Here is a 20,845-nt window from a genome sequence, read left to right on the forward strand (position 1 = left end):
CTGCTGAAGTCTCTTAAGAAATTGACACTTCCAAGAATATTGCATGTCTGGTCCCCCGCTGCACTCAGTGGTTCCTCCTGTCAACCACTACATTGCTAGGGGACCCAGTAATGACAGAGGTCCTGGGAGGAGCCACTGCTCGCAGTGGGGGCCAGGAATCCTAAATGCTGGAAACCTGCAGTTCCTTTCTAAAGCCTAACTCTAGCTAAAATTAGTTTTCCTAGAGTGTTTATCCCTGTGACAGTCATACGAGAAATGCAGGGAGGAATGAGGGGGTAGGGGGGAGGCGAGGGGGTGGGCTAGTTTTCGTTACAGGAAACCTCATAAACAGGGATAAAAAAAAATTCTGGGCTTTAATATTTGAGATTATTTACTGTGCAATAATCAAATATTTTTTTTTTTTTAAACACAATAAAATACGTTTTTTTTTCTTTCTGTCTTTTTTCTGAATTCAGGGATTTCTCCCAGAAGCAAAGTTTGGTAGAGTCTTGTCTGAACCCCTACTTCATGACCCCGGCCCCAGGAGAAGAGGAAGGAGGCCTCGAACAGATCTAATAAAACCCCCTGGAACCGACTCTTCTTCATCAGGCTTGAATCCTCTTTTCATGAACGGCCTAATAGCTGGAATGGATATAGTAGGATTGCAGAACATGAGGAATATGCAGGGTATTCCTTTAACAGGACTCTTAGGCTTTCCTACAGGATTCACAGCTGTGTCTGCCAATGAGGATGTAAAGAACACATTGAGCATGTTGCCAATGATGCTCCCAGGTATGACTGCCATGCCTCAGATGTTTGGCGTTGGTGGAATTATCAACTCTCCCATCTCTTCTTCTGTGCCAACGTCTTTAGGAAGCACAATAAAAGGTGGCGGCACCTCGACAGAGAATCCTGCTGAGGACAAGGACACATCCCAGGAGAATCCAAACGATGCCACGTCCGTGGAGAAAACAGCAGGTGCTGCTTTTCAAGAGCAGACAGAACCCACAGTGACTACCAGTAGCCCTGTAGCTTTTAACCCATTCCTTATCCCTGGCATGTCCCCAAGTCTGCTTTACCCTTCCATGTTTCTGTCGCCGGGCATCGGCATGGCAATACCAGGAGTTCAGTCTAACCGCACATCAGAGGCAGGTGTCCATGACCCACAACGGAGGAGGAAGAAAAAGGTTAAGGGAGACCCCCCGACTTCTGAACCTGAGTCGGTGTCCTTAACTGAAGCCACAGACCAGGAGCAGCCCTCTCCCAGTGGTCAGAACTTTGTAGATATAAGCGAGACCCCAGCATCTGAGAGAGAAGAGGACGATTCTGGTTTAAGAGAGACTCCGGACAATACCGTTTAGAAATTTGGTCCTCTCAAATCTCCCCTCTCCCCAGAAAATTGTGACTTGTGAGTTCATTCTCTCATGACTATTTCTAGCTTTCTGGCGTGTCCATCAGTCAACTCTACCTAAACTGCTCCACATTTTTTTTCCCCTGGTATGCCTGTAACAGCTCTCTAATTTAAGGTAGACAAAACCACAGCACGCGGGTGTCGTGGGAAAGCCGAATACTATTTTGATTTTGATTTTTTGATTTTTTTCCCTCATTCCACTTTTTTGTTTTGGGTTGTTTTTTTATTAATTTGAATCTTTTCCACACCAGACTCTTGGTTTCAAGGCACAGTGTAGCACAATGCCTTAAAGCAGCAAGCCCTTCATCCAAAGACAGGCAATTTGCTAAAGCAATAGGATTGGTGCTGTCTACAATCGGCTTAAAACAGAGGAGAAATGCGTTATATTTACTAAACTCTTGAAGTGTGTTCTGTGGTCGACATTTTTTCATAGTCATCTCCTGACAAAAAGTTGAGCAAAAAAAAAAAAAGGTGTATCCCTTTTTGCTTAGGAATCAGTAGTGTTGTTCCTTCAGCTTTAGAAGGGTTAAGGACATTTCAGCCAAAAAAAGAATATAGTAGCTTAGAGGCAATTTACATTTCTTTGATTTCCATGTACCCCTTAACCACATTTAATTTCCAAGATTTGCAGACACCCCGTTCACTGTGAAAGAATGGCATGGACTGCTGCAGGTTGGCCATGCCTCAACATTTAGGCACAGTGGTGCAGGTGTTTGCTATAGAGGGCAGCTGGAGATTAACTGCATAGGTTGGCTTTCTATCATATGCACACGCACCCCCAACCTCCACAACTCCACTCACCCGTTGATTGTGTGAGTGGAGTTGTGGAGGTTGGGGGTGTCTCCCAGTGCTGGCTTACCTGGACAACTATAATTTCAGATGTGCTTGGTTTTTAAATGCGCCACAATTCTCTCCCAAAGAATGGTTACTCGGGCTGTCTGCTGCTGCCATAAACATGCGATTGCTGTCTGGTTTATGAAAAAGTTTGCTGAGTGGGCAAAGATAATTTCCAGGCTTTAAGCTGCTTTTAGAGCTTGTGTAGACAGGCAAGTGCAGCACACTTTGAGGTGCATTCAGCTTGTATTTGGGGTCAGTTTGAGGTCCCTCTGAACCTCCTTTTTATAAGGTTTCCTTTTAACCTTTTTTACTGACTTGCAGTTAATCACCTCCTAAGCTGCTTCAAGTTGCTTTTGCATTCCTAGTGACTTGTATGGGATGAAAAGCTAACAAACTCGTGTACACAAGCCCTAAGGCGAATGTTCTCCGGTGGAGGGCAGCCTGTTTAAGCAAGGATCCCAAGACATTTTTGGTTCTGCTCTGGTTAAACCCAAGCATCCATCAAATGATGTTCTCTGCAAAACTGAGCATGAACGTTGGGTTCCAATTTTTATTTGCATTAACATAACCGTCTAAACTCCGATTAAAAAAGGGTTCCTTTAAAAAACGGAACATTTTAAATAGAAGCAATTAGGCTGCTAGATCTACAATCGTGTACTTTTCTCCTAAGCATTTGTTGTAAAAGAGTGAATTAGAACATTGCCGATAGGGCTAATGTCTAGCACGACTGGGCAGAGCAGCAAGGGAAAGAGATTGGCATAAAACTGTCTTGGCTTCAAGAGAAGCGTTTATACACTCCTTTGGCCGCATAAAGCATGATCACAGCAGCTAATTGGATAAGAAGACTGCTGACTGATTACTGCACATTGTCCTTATTGAAAATGTTGTTTTGGGTGCATTTTTTTTTCTGCTTAGGCTACAGATTTGTTGTTTGAAAGCAGGCCGATTTACCTAACTTGCGCTACAATTTGTTTTGGACTTAGGCAAGCCAATGGCGGTGCAAATTTGGTCGCAGGAAAGAAATTTGCATGATTTCCCCATCAACTTTGACAGCGCTGACAGGGGAATCCCTCCTGCCGGGACAATGTTTTCTCCCTACGACAGGAGAGAATACAGTGATTATTGCTAGTGGCTATAGCAGCCGCTAAAGATAGTTGCAAGTAGGCAGACTGGTTGTACCCAAGTTGCCCGATCGATCAACTTGGTACATTCAGCCTTCTCACACACACTTTGAATCTCGGCTGGTTCCTGCTGCACCAGCTGAGATTCGAACCGTCTATGGCCGGCTTAAGCATTGTTCATATGGAGTACACCAACAGCCTACATAAAACATCTTTAGCACGCACTGAACAGAAACCCCAATCACAACAGTGATTTTGCTTTTTTAATAGAAATGCAAGTACAGCAAATAATTGGGTAGAATGGTGATCTTAGCTTAGCAATATCTGTAGTTTTAACCTTTTCTGATTCATGTCAGAGCAATTTAAAAAAGCCTTAATATTAAGCACCCTTATACACATGAGGCACTTTTTACCTGTCCCATTTACCCTCCCTCCCAATTACCTGTTCTCCTTAAATTTAAGGAAAGGAGCACTTGATTTTAAATGTCGCCTTTTTTTTAAATCTTTTTTTAAGGCCTTTTTGCTCAATTATTATGTATAGATTTATATATACATTTTAAAGGTAGAAAGACACTGTAGAGTAGCATACATGCTTTTTGTTGTAGGATGGCCACATTCATGCAAGTTTTAAGAAAGGCTGCTGCTTTATTTTAACAAAAAAAAAAACTCCCCATTGGGACAGGAGTTGGTCAGGGCTCGCTCTTGTAACCCTTTTGTTGCTTTGCTGAGTTATTCAGTGATGCAGTGGTGGGATTATAAATTGAAGGGCCTATACTTTTTAGCATTTGACAAAGGGGGTCTTCTGTCTTTTAGTGCTTCTGGACCCAAGATCCTTGCTCCAGATGCCAGCTATTCTGGTGGAGCTAAATTCCTGCTGTATATATGGCTGACCTGGTATAGCGGGAACACTGTAGACTCAAGATACAAATCCACTTCCTAGCAGTGCGGATAAGTTCACCTTTGGGAACATGTTGCATGTTCCACCCGTTTTTAGGGTGAAACATGTAACAGGTTCCCAATGCTGCAGCCACTGCCCACTCCCTGTGACAGCATTACAGGGAGAAGTTCCCCGTACTAGCTGTCTTTTTTTTTTTTTTTTTTCCTAAACCATGCAGGGCTCCATACAATAGGCTGCATCATTCATATAAAGAAGTATGTGTATGAATGAACTTCAGGTCCTGACATCTTTTGCGGATTTCGGCTTGCAGTTCTTAGCGAACTTGGTCCTTCATTGATCTTCCTGTGAGCGTGTCTGTTTGCCTGTACAGGATGTATGGGCACACAGATACACTGAGAGCTCTGTCGGAGACCTGCATGACACCAATGATTTGCTGATCGTTAGTGCAATGTTTTACAGGCTTCCAAAGGAAAAAAAAAAACAAATGCACTTTTTTTACCTGCAAAAAAATGTGCATTTATTTTTCTTTTAGTGAGCTTATCCTTTACGTGTGATAAGTCAGAAGCTAGGGCAAATCTAGCAAAGAAGTGGCCTCTCAGGCTTGGAGCCTGTATTCAAACATCTTTTATATGTTGTTGGGGAATGCAACACAGCATATGAGTAACAGTGGGGCTTAGAAACTAGAGAAAAAAAATAATGGTTCATTCAACCAGCCTTTGCAAAAACAAAAGAAGGAAACCTATTGCTCACAGTTTCTGTTGACCATGGAAAGTGATTATGGGGATATGTTGCTGTGAATCATCCATATACTGTGCCTTGAAAAAGTATTCATATCCCTTGAGTTTTTCCAAATTTTGTCATGTTACAACCAAAAACTTAAATATATTTTATTGGGATTTTATGTGATAGACCAACACAAAGTGGCACATAATTGTGAAATGGAAGGAAAATGATAAATGGTTTTCAATTTTTTTTACAAATAAATATCTGAAAAGTGTGGCGTGTATTTGTATTCAGCCCCCTTTTACTCTGATACCCCTAACTAAAATCTATTGGAACCAATTGCCTTCATAACTTACCTAATTAGTAAATAAAGTCCACCTGTGTAATTTAATCTCGGTATAAATGCAGATGTTCTGTGAAGCCCTCAGAGGTTTATTAGAGAACCTTGGTGAACAAACGACATCACGAAGGCCAAGGAACACACCAGACAGGTCAGGGATAAAGTTGTGGAGAAGTTTAAAGTAGGTTTGGGTTCTAAAAAAAAATATGCCAAGCTTTGAACATCTCACGGAGCTCTGTTCAATCCATCATCTGAAAATGGAAAGAGTATGGCACAACTGCAAACCTACCAAGACATCGCTGTCCACCTAAAAAAACAGGCCGTGCAAGGAGAGCAATAATCAAAGATGCAGCCAAGAGGACCATGATAACTCTGGAGGAGCTGCAGAGATCCACAGCTCAGGTGGAAGAATCTGTCCACAGGACATCTATTAGTCGTGAACTCCACAAATCTGGCCTTTATGGACGAGTGGCAAGAAGAAAGCCATCATTGAATGAAAGCCATAAGAAGTCACATTTACAGTTTTTGAAAAGCAATGGGGAGGACACAGAAAACGTGGTAGAAAATGGTCTGGTCCAATGAGTCCAAAATGTTATTTTTTGGCCTAAAAGCAAAACGCTATGTATGGTGGAAACCTAACATTACAGATCACCCTGAACACACCATGTGAAACATGGTGGTGGCAGCATCATGTTGTGGGGATGCTTTTCTTCAGCAGGGACAGGGAAATTGGTTAGAGTTGATGGGAACACGGATGGAGCCAAATATAGAGTCTGCAAAAGACTTGAGACTGGAGTGGAGGTTCACCTTCCAGCAGGACAACGACACAAAACATACAGCCAACACTACAATGGAATGGTTTAGATCAAAGCATATTCATGTGTTAAAACACCCCAAAGTTTAGACCTAAATCCAATTGAGAATGTGTAGCAAGACTTGAAAATTGCTGTTCAAATGCTCGGCATCCAATCTGACAGAGTTTGAGCTATTTTGCAAAGAACAATAGGCAAAACTCTTTAGATGTGCAAAACTGGTACAGACATCCCCAAATAGACTTGCAGCTGTAATTGCAGTGAAAGGTGGTTCTACAAAGTATTGACTGAATACAAATGCACGCCACACTTCACATATTTATTTGCAAAACATTTTGAAAACCATTTTATCGTTTTCCTTCTACTTCACAATTATGTGCCACTTTGTGTTGATCTATCATATAAAATCCCAATAAAATTTACTTATTTGGTTGTAACATGACAAAATGTGGAAAATTTCAAGGGGTATGAACACTTTTTTAAGGCACTGTATATGTAGACTTGACAAAGTGGTCGGTCTGTTGAAGCTCTAGCCCAAGCAGATATTAAGGAAAACGCTCAATTAACACAGTTATGTGTTTTCTAAAATGAATCAAATCTTGTTTTAAATGCAACCAATGTACCTGGATGGTATCGGCCTGCTGTAATCCGCTGCATAGCAGCACTCAGACTGGGAGAGGGAGTGGCTGCACTAGGAGCCATATTGGTTTGGGCTGACAAGGAACATGCTGGCAGGAGGAAAGAGCACAGGGTAAACCACCACTGCGGCTTCACTGCCCATTCACAGTTTGGGGGCAAAGAAATAACCAAATGTTATTGTATTAACCACAGTAGAGAAGTCAGGTCACCAACCTGTCTATGCTGTCTGGCCAACATTTTTTTTAATCGCAAAACTTAATGGACAGAAATACAAATCCTTTTGCGTTTAGACCTGCTCCCAATGTTTTCAATTTTGTTTGTGGTGCATTGTGGGAAAGCAAAGTGGTGAATTATAGTTGTGGACAGCAAGAACTTCTCCTTCAGACATGTTTATTATGCATTAGTTCTGCTCAGAGAAAAAGATGGGTGCTTTCACATGCTGTGACCCAGAAGCACTTAAAGGAGACCTCAGGAAAGGAGCTTCGGTTACATCACCTTTTTGAAAATGCTAGTTGCCTGGCTGTTATTGCATCTCCTGGTTCCAATATTTCATTACTGTGAGTCAATGGCACAGAACAAATATGTGGATTTGGAAAGTTGGAGGAAAAGGCCGACTTCCTTATAGGCATACTTTTTCTGGGTCATCATAAGCAGTTTAGGGCAACCATGAGCCCAAAAGAAAAACGGAAGTGGCTAATCCAGACGAGAAAATGATTGAGCTTAAAGCGGAACTAAATCCTTCCAATCCGTTTACATCTGAAGACGTCATCTTGGCTTCTTTTTAGAACTTCAGTTGGCATGGTGCTGCACATGTGACCAGCTATGACACCAGCCATTTGAGGACTTGTAAGTTCTGCTGAGAGCTGACATAAGCACCCTGGCAACTATGAAAGCTATAAGGCTAGGATCACACATATCCGGCTGCGTTTTGCAGTCTGGTGCGGTTTTGTTCACCAGTTCAGGGGCAAATGTTTACTTGAATTTCCACCTAAACCGGACCCAAAATCGCACAGAACCCTTATCAGAAACAGACCACGGCTGCCCCAGATGTGTGGAAACCTGCTCCATTGAAAGCCGACCTGATTTAAATGTTATGCAAATCGGATGTAGTTTTAAAAAAATGCATCCGATTCGCATATATGTGAACCAAGCCTTAAAAGAGGCACGCTTTTCAGATGTGACTGATAAATCAGTGGGTTTAGTTCCAGTTAGATTTTCTACGCTGGTTTTGAACCGGTTTGTTTCGCCATCTCCTTGTTCTGAAGCTATATCGCTGCAGAATCAAGTGTTTTTTGTTTTATTTAGAAGTATCCCCTATTTTATTATGGTTACTAGTCTGGTAGCATAGATGCAAATATATAAATATATATTAAATAATGACTGAAAAAAAAGCATATATTCATTTTTTCTAAAGAGAAAAAAAAAGTATAATAGAATGATTTTGTCCTCTAGTAGTTTAATGACAGAGCGGCAGAAGTGCTGTCTTCTATTTTTTTAAGCTGTTGCAGTTGATGTGTAACTTTTTGCTGTTTTGTGTCTTTATCTCCCTTTCATGCAGGCTGCTTTGTAAACTTTCTGTTTGGAGATGTTTTATATTGTTTCTTTTTGCACATAGTTGCTGTTTGGGTTTTCTCTGCACTTGTCTCCGAGGGTTTTAGCGCGCACACATTATCGTGGGTGTGAATCTTGCACTGGATTGGTCAAAATAAATCTCCAGCTGCTGTATGCACCTTGCTATTTAAAGTGGACCGTCAGTCATTTTTCAACTTTCCATCTATTAAATCCTCTGCCCTTGTTTTCACTTTGGATAGTAAAACCATTTTTTCTTTTTCTGCCAGTAAGTACATCATACAGCCCACTTCCTGTTACTTGTCTGGTCATTAGCCCAGGCCAGTAATGGTGTATCTTCACATATGGCGACACACCACATTTGGCTACCCGCTGGTGTGTGCTTGAGCGACGCCCCCATGTGCGTTCCAACACTTTTACGACAAAACAGTATGTGGCTCCACCCCTAGGTCCAGGTTCAAGCCCCAACATCCAAGTGGACATAGAATATAATTATGGCGTGGGGCCCTGTTGCAAAGTGGTGTCTTACAATCAATTAGAAGAGCTTTTCTGTAACGTCACTTCTGAGATATTATCTGACGGTTTCACTGCTCCGTATTGTTGTAAAAACGTTTGGAAAGCATACGGGTAAGTTATACATGCGCAGTGCATAATTTCTCAGTGGACCGTCGTTTCCATAGCAAAATGTAATAGCCAAATGTGACGTGACAGTGGCGAACCTTGGCACCCCAGATGTTTTGGAACTACATTTCCCATGATGCTTGAGCATTATTGGAAATGTAGTTCCAAAACATATGGGGTGCCAAGGTTTGCCATCACTGGCCTAGGCTTATGACATCATGCATCTCTCTCTCTCTCTCTCTCTCTCTCTCTCTCTCTCTCTCTCTCTCTCTCTCTCTCTCCTTAGTGGAGGGAGATTTCTGCAGCATGCTTGGCAAGTACAGAATCACAGTATATATAAAATAATATACAAAGTGCTTGGAAGGAAGCTACAGAATAACAAAGATGTTTTTATTACAAATTATGTGATCAGACTGCAGTTCCTCTTTAAGGCTCAGTTCACACCTATGCACTTTGCTTTTGATAGTTTCCGCAGGGCCTTTTTCACATGTGATTTTGCCGCGATTTGCGTTTTTGCATTTTTTATGGGTTTGTTTTTTGGCCAATTTGTTGGGCAGATTTGAAAAAAAATTTGCAGCAAAAACACACTACATGCTTTTCTGCAGCTTCTCCATTAAAGTCTGTTGCACCAAAAAAAATGTTTTGGCGTTTTATAAAAGTGACTGTCCCTTTCCAAAAACAGAAGCTGAAAAAGCATAGATGTGAACGCATCCCATATGAAACCATGTTAAATGAACTGTAGTGCGTTTCTGCAAAAAAAGCAACAAAAAACTCATAGGTGTGAACCGGGCCTAAAACCGTATTAAATCAAAAGCAAACATTTATTATATTGCAGCTTACCAATTCTTAGATGCAATGGCTGTATTTGTTTCCTTTTTGACTTCTATTTTCATCCGGTGCTCCGGCCAGTACGTCTGTTGTTTTTCATAAGTTCAAGCTCTCCCGCAAAATGTATTAGTCTACATGGATCAGACAAACCATCTAACGCTGCCAGGGGTGATTTAAAATGATCAGCTTTTATTCATGCAGATCTTTTATCCCAAAAGAGGGAAAAAAACTGTTTTCCGTAACTGATTCTAACGTGTGAGCTGAAGTTTGGCTTTCTGAATCTGCTAAGATATTTACCATGATTTATAAAGGCTTGTTTTTTTTCATATAAAAATAACAAACATGTTATATTTAGCTGCACTGTGTAGTGGTTTTGCACAGAGCAGCCCGGATCCGCCTCTTCTCGGGTGCCTCTTCAGAGCTCCGTGTGTCCACTCGGACATGGAGCCCTGGCCCAGCCCCCTTTCTCCCCTGATTGGCTAGGTGACTTTGACAGCAGTGGGAGCCAATGGCACCCCTGCTGTGTCTCTGCCAATCAGGAAGGAGAATCTCGGACAGCTGAGACATTCGTGGACATTGCTGGACAGAGAGGAACCTCAGATAAGTGTTTGGGGTGCTGGGGCAGATGCTGCACACAGAAGGCTTTTTATCTTAATGCATAGAATGCATTAGGATAAAAAAACCTTCTGACTTTACAACCAGTTTAACACTCCCCTCCTCCCAGACTGACAATGGTGCTGTACCTCCTGTGCTCATTCCTCCAGAGTTTTCTCTCTAATACAGGAGGTGTGTTACTGGCCAGATCAGCAGGTGAAAAAAAGGCAAAGACATCTAATGATTGATAAACTTGCAACATAACACATTTTTGGTTTTGGGTTTAATGCCGCTTTAAAAAGAAGTAAACTCTCCCACTCTGATGCTTCTTTTCATTTAGTCCATTATAATAAGTAATTATCAAAGTATAGCCACTGTAATCCAGCCCAAATCGCATATTACTTACTGTTTAAAGAAACTAAAAAAAAAAAATAGTTTCCAGGGGTTAGGCAGCACCATCTTAAGTATGTGGAGTGTATTTCCACCCTTACATTGAGTACTTCCTGTATTGTTAACCAAGCCTCCTTCTCAATCCAACGTTTCTATGGCAACCCTGCTTCACTGTTCATAGCTGACTTGTTTTATTTCCTAGTATTTACTTGTGCCGATTATCTAGTGTTTGCCTTTGTCCGTCTTATCAGCTTCAGCTGATAAAACTGCAGTAATGCTGTCCGATGCCCTGGTTTACACTGAATGTGATGTCACATGGTCACATGGGGTGTAGTAGGAAGCTCTGAATGATTCTGCAGTCTCCTGGGATTTCAGTGTTGTGCCGTAGGAAGTCCTGATAGTAGATAAAGTACACAGAGTGTGCCGTAAATCAGGGGAGATCTGGGCATGCTCAGTGACATCATTTTTAAGAACAAAAAGGATTACAACAATACAAAGCAAGTAAGGAGATATCTACAAGCAGTGTTCATTAGTGTTTTTTATGCTGATTTACATGGGACGAAGTTGTGGGGGAGAGTTTACAACCACTCTAAACACAGTGTTGATACGGAATGGTTTGATGGAGAACAAAATTGCTGTTTTAGATACTGGAAACTAATTTAAAGCGTTCCACTCAAAAATGGAACTTCAGCTTTTCGGATCCCCCACCGGTGTCACCTTTGGCACCTTTCGGGGGGAGCAGATACCTGTATAATCCAGGTATTTGCTCCCACTTCTGGGCATAGATCGCCTCAGGCTCCGCAGTGATCTATAGCAGGTCCGGCCCATCCTCAACCCCCCCCCCCTCCCCCTCCCCCCGCTGTCTTCTGGGAGACACACAGGTCCTAGAAGACAGCAGGGACCAGTGGGACGGCGCAGAGCGACTCGCACATGAGCAGTAGGGAACCTGGCTGATTCCCTTACTGAAGATGGCAGTGCCTCCACCCGATAGCTGAGTGACAGATCGGCTTTAGGTGAGGACATCGAGGGTGCCCTATTTTAAAAGTAAGCAGCTGCAGTATTTGGAGCTTCTGATGTTAAAAAAAAAAAAAAAAAGAATTTGGCGGAACTCCGCTTTAAAGCCCAACAATAATTAAAGACCCGACTCCTTTTTAAAGACTCCCCCTCAAGTTAGTTATACTTGCCTTTACAGTGTTCCACCACTGCTGTCCCTACAAAATACCAAGTGTTTGAGCTTACAGGGCACAGCACTGCATCATTGGAGATGTTTACATGCAAAAATATTCACTTCAATGAAAAAGGCGACTCTGTATAGGATAGGCATGGCATCTTTAGAGTGGCCTTTTAGGTGTTTGGTGAGATCTATGGTGACATTTAGCACTTTGGGGTTAAAAAACAAAACAAAAACAGAAAAAAAAAAAAGAGTTCTGCACCTTAAGTTTTCTCCTGATGGTAAAACAAACCACTATTCAAGTGCAAAAGCAGCAATTATGTAAAAGAGCTACTGACCACATTCATGGCTTTGTTGTAGGGTATTCCTACCCATACAGAAATGGGCGCCTTTTGATGTTGATTTCAGTTTACACCATGTGCTCTGTTAGGTTTGGTATTTGTTCTTTCAGAGTGCCAAACTGAAAGCCCAACTGCATATAAGAAATGTTTGTTCCCATTATAATGCCCCCTTATTTAAATATCCGCTGATGTCTTCGAAATATAGAAAAGTGACGGCGGAAAAAGACTGAGTATATTTGAGTCTGCCCTGGGGTTTTTTTTTTTTTAATCCACTAAAACTAGTTCATGTTCACCCATGAACGGTATTTGAACACTCCTCTACAGCTTGGGAAAGTGTGTAATTTGGCTATGGTCCTAATTTTAGAGGTAAGGTTTTTCTTTTTTCTTTTTTTTTTTCTTTTTTCGGAACACTATTGTTTAGATACTTTATATTAAAAAAAAATGACCAAAACGCAAATACTGAAGCCTCATCTCTCATCAGTTAAAGAACCCTCTGACGTGGCCCTAGATATTCGCATTTCATCCCATGAAATCTTTGAACTTCATCAGATTGTGAAGTAGACTCCTTATTCCTGTGTTATGTTACCTGGTTTAGGCTAAAGATCGATTCACTCCTATATCTTAATTATGGTTTGCAAGGGATGTATGCCTATGTTGCCGTGACTTGAAATAATGCGGATTGTATCCCAAATAATACATTTTTGGACATACTTTTTTTTTATTTTATTTTTTTATGTAATAAACACATTCATTTTTTGAAGTGTCCTTTAGGTGGAATACTTCAGTAAGTACTGCCAACCAGAATTTGAAGCTGTGCCTTGCTGTCTAGCCGGTTACTTTTTTAAGGCCAAGTCCATGCAAAGCTGATATTTCAGTTATGTGTAGACAGTAGAGAGTTGAATTCATCCACAGGCTGACCTCTGCATGCAGTTTTTGTCTCGGCCCCGCAGGAGGTGTCTAATGCTGCACGGCAGGTACACAGCCCTACTTCCAGTTGTAATCTAAAGAGAATTGGACTACCTTTGATGGCTGTTGCACATGGCAGGAGCCAAGAACCTGTGAGAGATCTCCAGTGTTCCTGAGAGCTATAGGAAGCTAGGGAGTCCAACATCCTTTCTGTTCATTTTTGTGGACTCCAGTAGAATATTGGCCACTCCCATTGTGTATATATGTGTGTGTGTATATATGTATATTTTATATATAAAATATTTAAACTCTTCAATGCAATATTTTAATATAAGTGTGTGTATCAATTCAAATGTATAATGCATAGTGTACAAAGTAGATTTAGAATGAGAAAGTTTGCGTCGTTTAATATATTGTATATTTGACGAAGTATTTGGAATTTGTAGAAGAGTAGTGAGCCAAGGTTTTTGTAGATAAAAATAGAAATGTTAACCAAAAAAAAAAAAGTATTCTTTTGATAACTAATTTGTTTTTTCAATATTTTAAAACCAACCGTGTGTACAATTTCCAGAACAGATTTCAGATATAACACACAGCAGTCATACCCGTTGCTGGATCTGAATTATTCAGAAGGTGCTTCAGAGGTGGCATTTGATCTGGCCAGGTCAGCATTCTGCAGCAGAGGCAATAGACACCCCCTGCCAAATGCCCCGGGGTTTGGTGGGGAATGTAGTGGTTTTTCCCTTGAGGAGGGCAGACACCAGAGGTATCTAGTTGTGCTTTCCTTTCATGCACCATAGCATATATGTGCGTGCCCTTGTAATTCAAGCATTCATTTTTTATGTTCAACTGACTGTAAAATAAACTCCAGTAACCATTAATATCACCAGATGTTTGGATGAAATACAAGGGGCATTTCTGTCAAGCAGCATCTTCTCCAAAAATGTCACCTGTTCTCCATTTTTACAAATTCACAATAGTCAACAAGGTATGGATATGTGTGTGTGTGTGTGTGTGTGTGTATGGATATGTGTATAAATATATATATATATATATATATATATATATATATATATATATATATATATATAGTGTGTGTGTATATAATCAATATCATTTTTGTATGGCAATGGCCAAAAAATATGGCTATAGCGTTAGCTGTAAAGTGCGTGAATGTTCAAATAGACACCGTTCTATTCCCATGACAAATGGTTGCATATATCCATGTTACAAAACAAACAAAGAACGCCGCTCTAAGTGCACCATGTCACATTAAGAAAAAGTTTTAGGCAAATGGCAACTCACGTTAAGGAAATGGAAACGTGACCCGCACAAGGGTTGGGGTGGCCCTTTTGTGCTTCTACGCGCTCTGATTGTCAATTACAAATAAAGGTTGGTCTCTGATGCCCAATCAGGCTTTGAGAAAGGAGCTGGGCAGCTCCGAAACACGTTGACCATACCCCCCCCCCTCCTTTCCCAGGCACTGGTGTCTCTTCTGGCTGCCGGTGCCCAGTTTTCCACTGCTCCGGGAGGCCGCCTGGCTCCCAGAAATGCAGCGATCCTTTGCGGTCCCATACCCGAGTGGAGCAGCAGATCCAAACTTGTTGATGTGAAATGCTGCACTTAGAGTAGTGCTCTTTGTTTTAATATTCCAGAGATTACATCTCCTAGGAGCTGCCTTCCAAGTGCTGCTTTTACCTCCATGATTTAATTGCTGGTCCAATTGTATTTGATTTGACTCATAGACTCAGTGATTACCCCATGTTTGTGCCATCTACACTATGGTATATCCCATCTTATGCATGTTTGAAAAGGTTCTCATTTACCTAGGTTATGGCTAGTTGTAGTAATAGCACATTTAACTGGACTTGTTCTTTAATGTTGAATATGTTTCACCACCTGTTCAAGTGGCTTTCTTAGGGCTCTTTCACACTGGTGGCTGGGGAGGGCAACAACAACGGGCAGCTTAGCCGAAGTATTACAGGGCTGTGCACATGCTGTGGCTGTGATGCTTTGCATCGTGGCCATAGCATTTTTAATTTGGGCTGCAGAGTTTGCTAGGCACCATCTCCTGTCAAACACTCCAATTGAGTTTAATGGTAGCGCACCGCTACCACGAGCCAAACACTAAGCTTGCGGTTTTGGTGCAATTATTTTTTTTTTCCTTCTAAGCCCTTGTACACACGGTCAGAGATTCTGACAACCAAACTGTTGCATACACACGGTCAGACAAAGTTGTCGGAAAATCCGACGTGATTACGTGTAAGGTAAAGTCTACAAGTTTGGAAATATCAGTTTGTAAATGGATAGAAAATTGGCTAAAAGACAGAATTCAGAGAGTCGTGGTTAATGATTCTTACTCTGAATGGTCTAAGGTTATCAGTGGTGTACCCCAAGGTTCAGTGCTGGGACCCTTACTTTTTAACATCTTTATAAATGATATTGGGTCTGGGATCAAAAGTAACATTTCTGTCTTTGCAGATGACACCAAGATATGCAGTGGAATAACATCCTTACAGGATGTCTCCAATTTACAAGCCGACCTCAATACACTGTCTAATTGGGCGACTATGTGGCAGATGAGGTTTAATGTTGATAAATGTAAAGTTATGCACTTGGGGGCTAAGAATATGCATGCATCATACATGCTAGGGGGAGTACAACTGGGGGGATCCATAGTGGAGAAGGATCTGGGGGTTTTGGTAGATCATAAGCTCAATAATAGCATGCAATGCCAAGCTGCTGTTTCCAAAGCGAGCAAAGTCCTGTCTTGTATTAAGAGAGGTATGGACTCCAGAGAGAGATATCATTTTGCCCCTGTTCAAATCATTAGTAAGACCTCACCTAGAATATGCAGTTCAGTTTTGGGCACCAGTTCTCAAAAAGGATATCGGGGAACTGGAGAAAGTGCAGAGAAGGGCAACCAAACTGATAAGAGGCATGAAGGAACTCAGCTATGAGGACAGATTAGAGGAACTGAATTTATTCACTCTTGAGAAGAGGAGAATAAGGGGGGATATGACCAACATGTTCAAATATATTTAGGGGTCCATATAGTGAACTTGGTGTTGAGTTGTTCTCTGTATGGTCAACCCAGAGGACAAGGGGGCACTCTTTACGTCTAGAGGAAAAGAGATTTCATCTTCAAGTACGGAAAGGTTTCTTCACAGTTAGAGCTGTGAAAATGTGGAATAGACTCCCGACAGAGGTGGTTCTGGCCAGCTCAGTAGATTGCTTTAAGAAAGGCCTGGATACTTTCCTGAATGTACATAATATAACTGGGTACTAACATAGGTAAAGTTGATCCAGGGAAAATCCTATTGCCTCTTGGGGGATCAGGAAGGAATTGTTTTCCCCTGCTGTAGCAAATTGGATCATGCTCTGTTGGGTTTTTTTTTCGCCTTCCTCTGGATCAATTGTGGGCATAAAATTGGGTATTTGGATTGTACGATTATTTTTTATTTGATTTATTTGTTTTTAAGGTTGAACTGGATGGACTTGTGTCTTTTTTCAACCTGACTAACTATGTAACTATGTTACGACGGGACTACGTTCACGCTAGTAGCCAAAAGCTTTGGTGTAGGAATTTGATCTGAGCATGCGTGGCACTTTGTCCGATCGGAATTCTCTACACATGATCGGAGTATGTCCGATCGGAGCATTTTGTCTGAAAATTTTACCGGCAAGTTGGAAAAGTTGGTCCGTCGGATACTCCGACTGAAACATTCCGATGCAGACCACACACAGTCGGAATATCGGACAAAACGGTCCAATCGGGCACATTCTGTCGGAATCTTCGACCGTGTGTACAAGGGCTAAGGATTGAAAAAAAGAAAAAGCAAACATTCAGCAGATGGCATGATTCACCTCCTGAATGCCTGTCAATGCTTCTGAAAATTGATCCACCATGGATCACTTTTCAGGGGGTGGTAAGCATTGCCACCAATGTGAAAGAAGCCAAGTTCAACAGTAGAAACAGAGATAGCCAACTGGATGAGTGGTAAAATGTCTTTAGAATTACAGAACAAGTCCAGTTGAGTGTGACCTGTACTAGTGTACAAATAAGGGGAATGTCTAGTAGTATTGCGCATATATATATATATATAATATATACAATTTGCATACACAGAACAAAATGAATCCCAGCAGTAACTCATCCCTTCCCACTTCTGTTCAGAGGGCATAAAAGCTAACTTCACCTTTTTCGTTAAAAAAATAAATAATAATGCATATGATTTTGCAGGTAAAAATTGTGCATTTATTTTATTTCTTACACTTGAGCCTGCGAAGCGTTGCACCCAGGAGAAGTGGATCTTTATTTTTTGCGTAATTTCTTTTCATTAGCAGTTTTCAAAATTTATAAACCTACATTGCAGTAAACAAAAAGTAAAAAATATTCATGCAACAGCATGCCTACAGATTTCTGTCCATACCTCTGTACGGGCAGACCATTGCTAAGCTGCAGGAAGTGTCAGTGGACTACGAGGGCGCTGATCAGCAAACTTGTAATCCATTGAGAATTACAAGTCTGTCTGCCCCGGTGGCAAATGAGACTTGTAGTTTATTTCCCTGCATCCAATTCACATGACAGGCGAGTGTGACCGGCTCTCAATGGAGCCGGTTTACACATGTCCCCGGGGTGGTCGCGGTCCACATTCAAAAAGGGTCCTGTGGGTCTTTCAGTTCGATTCAGGTGCGAGGTCAGGCAAAACAGAAAGGCATTGGACCCCAGGCACAAGCCTGCTGCCGCATATATGTGACCCCGGCCTTCTTGAAGGTTAATCTACCTTTTAAGGTTTCGATCAGAGAAAGGAAGCCTAAAGGCAAACAGCTTCTCTTGTGCTCTGTTTAGAAAACCCCTAATGTTGTAAATTCTGTGTGATGGGTACACCCCATATTAAATTAATGTTTTAAAACGGTTGATATTAATTGTATCCAAATTATTTTAAGTCTAAACCCTTTAAAAGGATTATAGTTCCCCCTTTTTTTTTTAAATCTATAAAGAGTTAATTGAACAAGATTTGGAATAAATACTTGGTGATTATTTCAGGGTGGTTGTTTGTCAAAATGCAGAGAGGTGTGGATTTAGACTCAGAGTCCCTTGCCATACTTCTCCACATTGTATTTGTGTGTTTAGCAAATTTTGCACATTGGGAGAGAGGAGTTGTAGGAAAGCCCTACCAGGGTCATTTTGGGGGGACCTTCAAAACATCAGCTAAACACACAAAATAAAAAAAAGCAAAGATTTGCAGAAGACACTTGGGGGTTGCTGTGTAATATTAGGGGTTTAATGCCCATGTTGGTATATTATAATTTTAATATATCTTTTTTATTTTGTCCTGAAGTTGCTGAGGAGTAAAATATAATTCTGTGCAAGCTCCAAAGCAGTGCCCTTCTAGAAGTAATGGTAAAGAAAACAGGTAAACTTAGTCATGTAACTGTGAACTATAGTATTGCCTACAACATTTATGCCAGTATTGTAAACCTTATTCAACAAAACGAGTGCTAATTCTCAAGTGCAACCAATCGCAACTCTTTTTATTGAAGCCCGATCAACATACCATGGTTCCTGACTGGTTGCTTTGGCTTATGCCTCTTAAATTAGCATTCTTTATTGGATGAGGACAAAAGTCCACAAAGCTTTTGCACACATAATTTGAATACATAGATTTTTAGACTGTGTTAATGAGAACTAATTTCAGGGTTTGAGCTGATTATAAGACAGCCCAAAACAGATGAGCTGCACCTTGATAAAATATCAGGGACATAAAAAAAAAAAAAATTTTGAGACAAATAGGCTAATGTATTTTGTCAAACCAAGCCTTGAAATAAGGTATTGTGAAAAACTTGATAATTAAATTAAAAAATTTTTTTTTTTTCAGCCTTTTTTTTTTTGTAAGAACCATCCAGCCTGTATAAGTCTTGGTCCTGTGTTTTAGGCTCGGTTCAGACTAGCCCGCACGCATCTCTAAATGGCACCCCACACATCTCTGCCCGCAGGGATATTGTATAGTTTTTCTGCGCTCTTGTTTTTAAAAAGGTGCATGCGCCTTTTTTTTCTGCAGCACAGCAGCCCATTTCAAGTGAATGGGCTGCCTTGCCCGAGCAAACATGGGCTGTGCAGCCTGCACTAATTAATGTGAACCGAGCCTTGCACATGAGTTGATTTACTATAACTGGAGAGTGAAAAATCTGGTGCAGCTGTGCATGGGTAAGGCCATCAGCTTCTCACTTCAGCTTGTTCAATTAAGCTTTGCCAAAAAAAAAAATTGGAAGCCGATTGGTTTCTATGCAGAACTGTACCTGTTGTTGCACTCTCCAGGTTTTGTAAATCAACCCCACAGTGATGTCTTACCCTGTTAATTGTGCTCTTCGCTGCTCTTAAATAATAAGCAGCACAACCCAGATTATCTCTTAGCTGTGGCCTGAGGCTGGCCATACATTTATTCATTTTTTTTTTTTCGTTCACCTAGCAGGTTGAACGAAAAAAAAATGATTCAATTTCCCCCATCCACACATTCAAGGTTGGGGAGACTTCCCTGCTGTCAGAGTACAATGATCAGTGCTGACAGCTTTAGCCAGCAGCACTGATCTTTGGGAGGAAAACCCAATAGGCCGATTTGTAAGTCGATCAATTAATTGACTTGTGTACAGCCAGCCTGCCCATGTATAAATCGAAATTCGGCCAGGCCCTGCTCAAATTTCTTAAAGTGGATGTAAACCCTTGCATATACCCAGTGAAGTGAACAGCCTCAGATGATACAAAGAGATGAAACAAATCTCCCTACAGACGTTTTACATGTATATCTGCAGTCTTCTCTTTCCTACACCCCTTCAAATAGACAGATTGGGTGTTATTTATGAAAGGCAAATCCACTTTGCACTGAAAGTGCACTTGGAAGTGCAGTCGCTCTAAATCTAAGGGGTAGATCTGAAATGAGGGGAAGCTCTGCTGATTTTATCATCCAATCATGTGCAAGCTAAAATGCTGTTTTTTTTTTTTTTTTCCTTGCATGTCCCCTCTCGGATCTACAGTGATTTTACTTCCAAGTGCACTTGCAGTGCAAAGTGGATTTTCCTTTAGTAAATAACCCCTATTGTGTTAAAAATCTTTCTTCATCTGTCAGCAGCACAGAGGAGGGGGTGGAGATGCTGCTTTTACAGTGTGTGAGAGCCGATTGGAGGAAAGGCACACAGCAGAACTATTTTCTGAATAGACAAGTTGTCTGCTGAGCTCTCCCTCCCCCTCCATCTCAACACAATTTTATCTCCTGTGTCTGCACCAGAGAGAAATGGCACTTAGAGCTTTGGAGAGAGATAAGTAAACACTACAGATATACAATATATTTATAAAAGTATTGGGAAGCCTGCCTTTACATGCTGATAAACTTTAATGGCATCCCAGTCTTAGTCTGTACGGTTCAATATTGAGTTGGCCCACCTTTTGCAGATATAACAGCTTCAACTCTTCTGGGAAAGCTGTCCACAAGGTTTAGAAGTGTGTCTATGGGAACGATTCTTCCAGAAGCGCATTTGTGAGGTCAGGCACCGATGTTGAACGAGAAGGCCTGGCTTGCAGTCTCCGTTCTAATTCATCCCAAAGGTGATCTATCGGGTTGAGGTCAGGACTCTGTTTAGGCAAGTCAAGTTCCTCCACCCCAAACT

At 41.3% G+C, this 20,845-nt stretch overlaps 1 protein-coding gene across 2 annotated transcripts in view; it reads left to right on the top strand.

Moving 5' to 3' along the window:
• Positions 1 to 20,289, top strand: part of CHD6 (chromodomain helicase DNA binding protein 6) — a 219,871-nt gene extending 199,582 nt beyond the window's left edge. For both annotated transcript variants that reach the window (XM_077459181.1, XM_077459182.1), the window contains one exon: positions 456 to 20,289. In XM_077459181.1, the coding sequence (XP_077315307.1) occupies positions 456 to 1,340 (885 nt within the window). In that variant the 3' untranslated portion in view covers positions 1,341 to 20,289. The remainder of the gene's footprint in view (positions 1 to 455) is intronic.
• Positions 20,290 to 20,845: the final 556 nt, after the last annotated feature.

Source organism: Lithobates pipiens, unplaced genomic scaffold (genome assembly GCF_037356315.1).
Source record: "Lithobates pipiens isolate NorthernLeopardFrog02 unplaced genomic scaffold, aLitPip1_a1.2 Scaffold_28, whole genome shotgun sequence".
In the NCBI taxonomy this organism is placed as follows: Eukaryota; Metazoa; Chordata; class Amphibia; order Anura; family Ranidae; genus Lithobates; species Lithobates pipiens.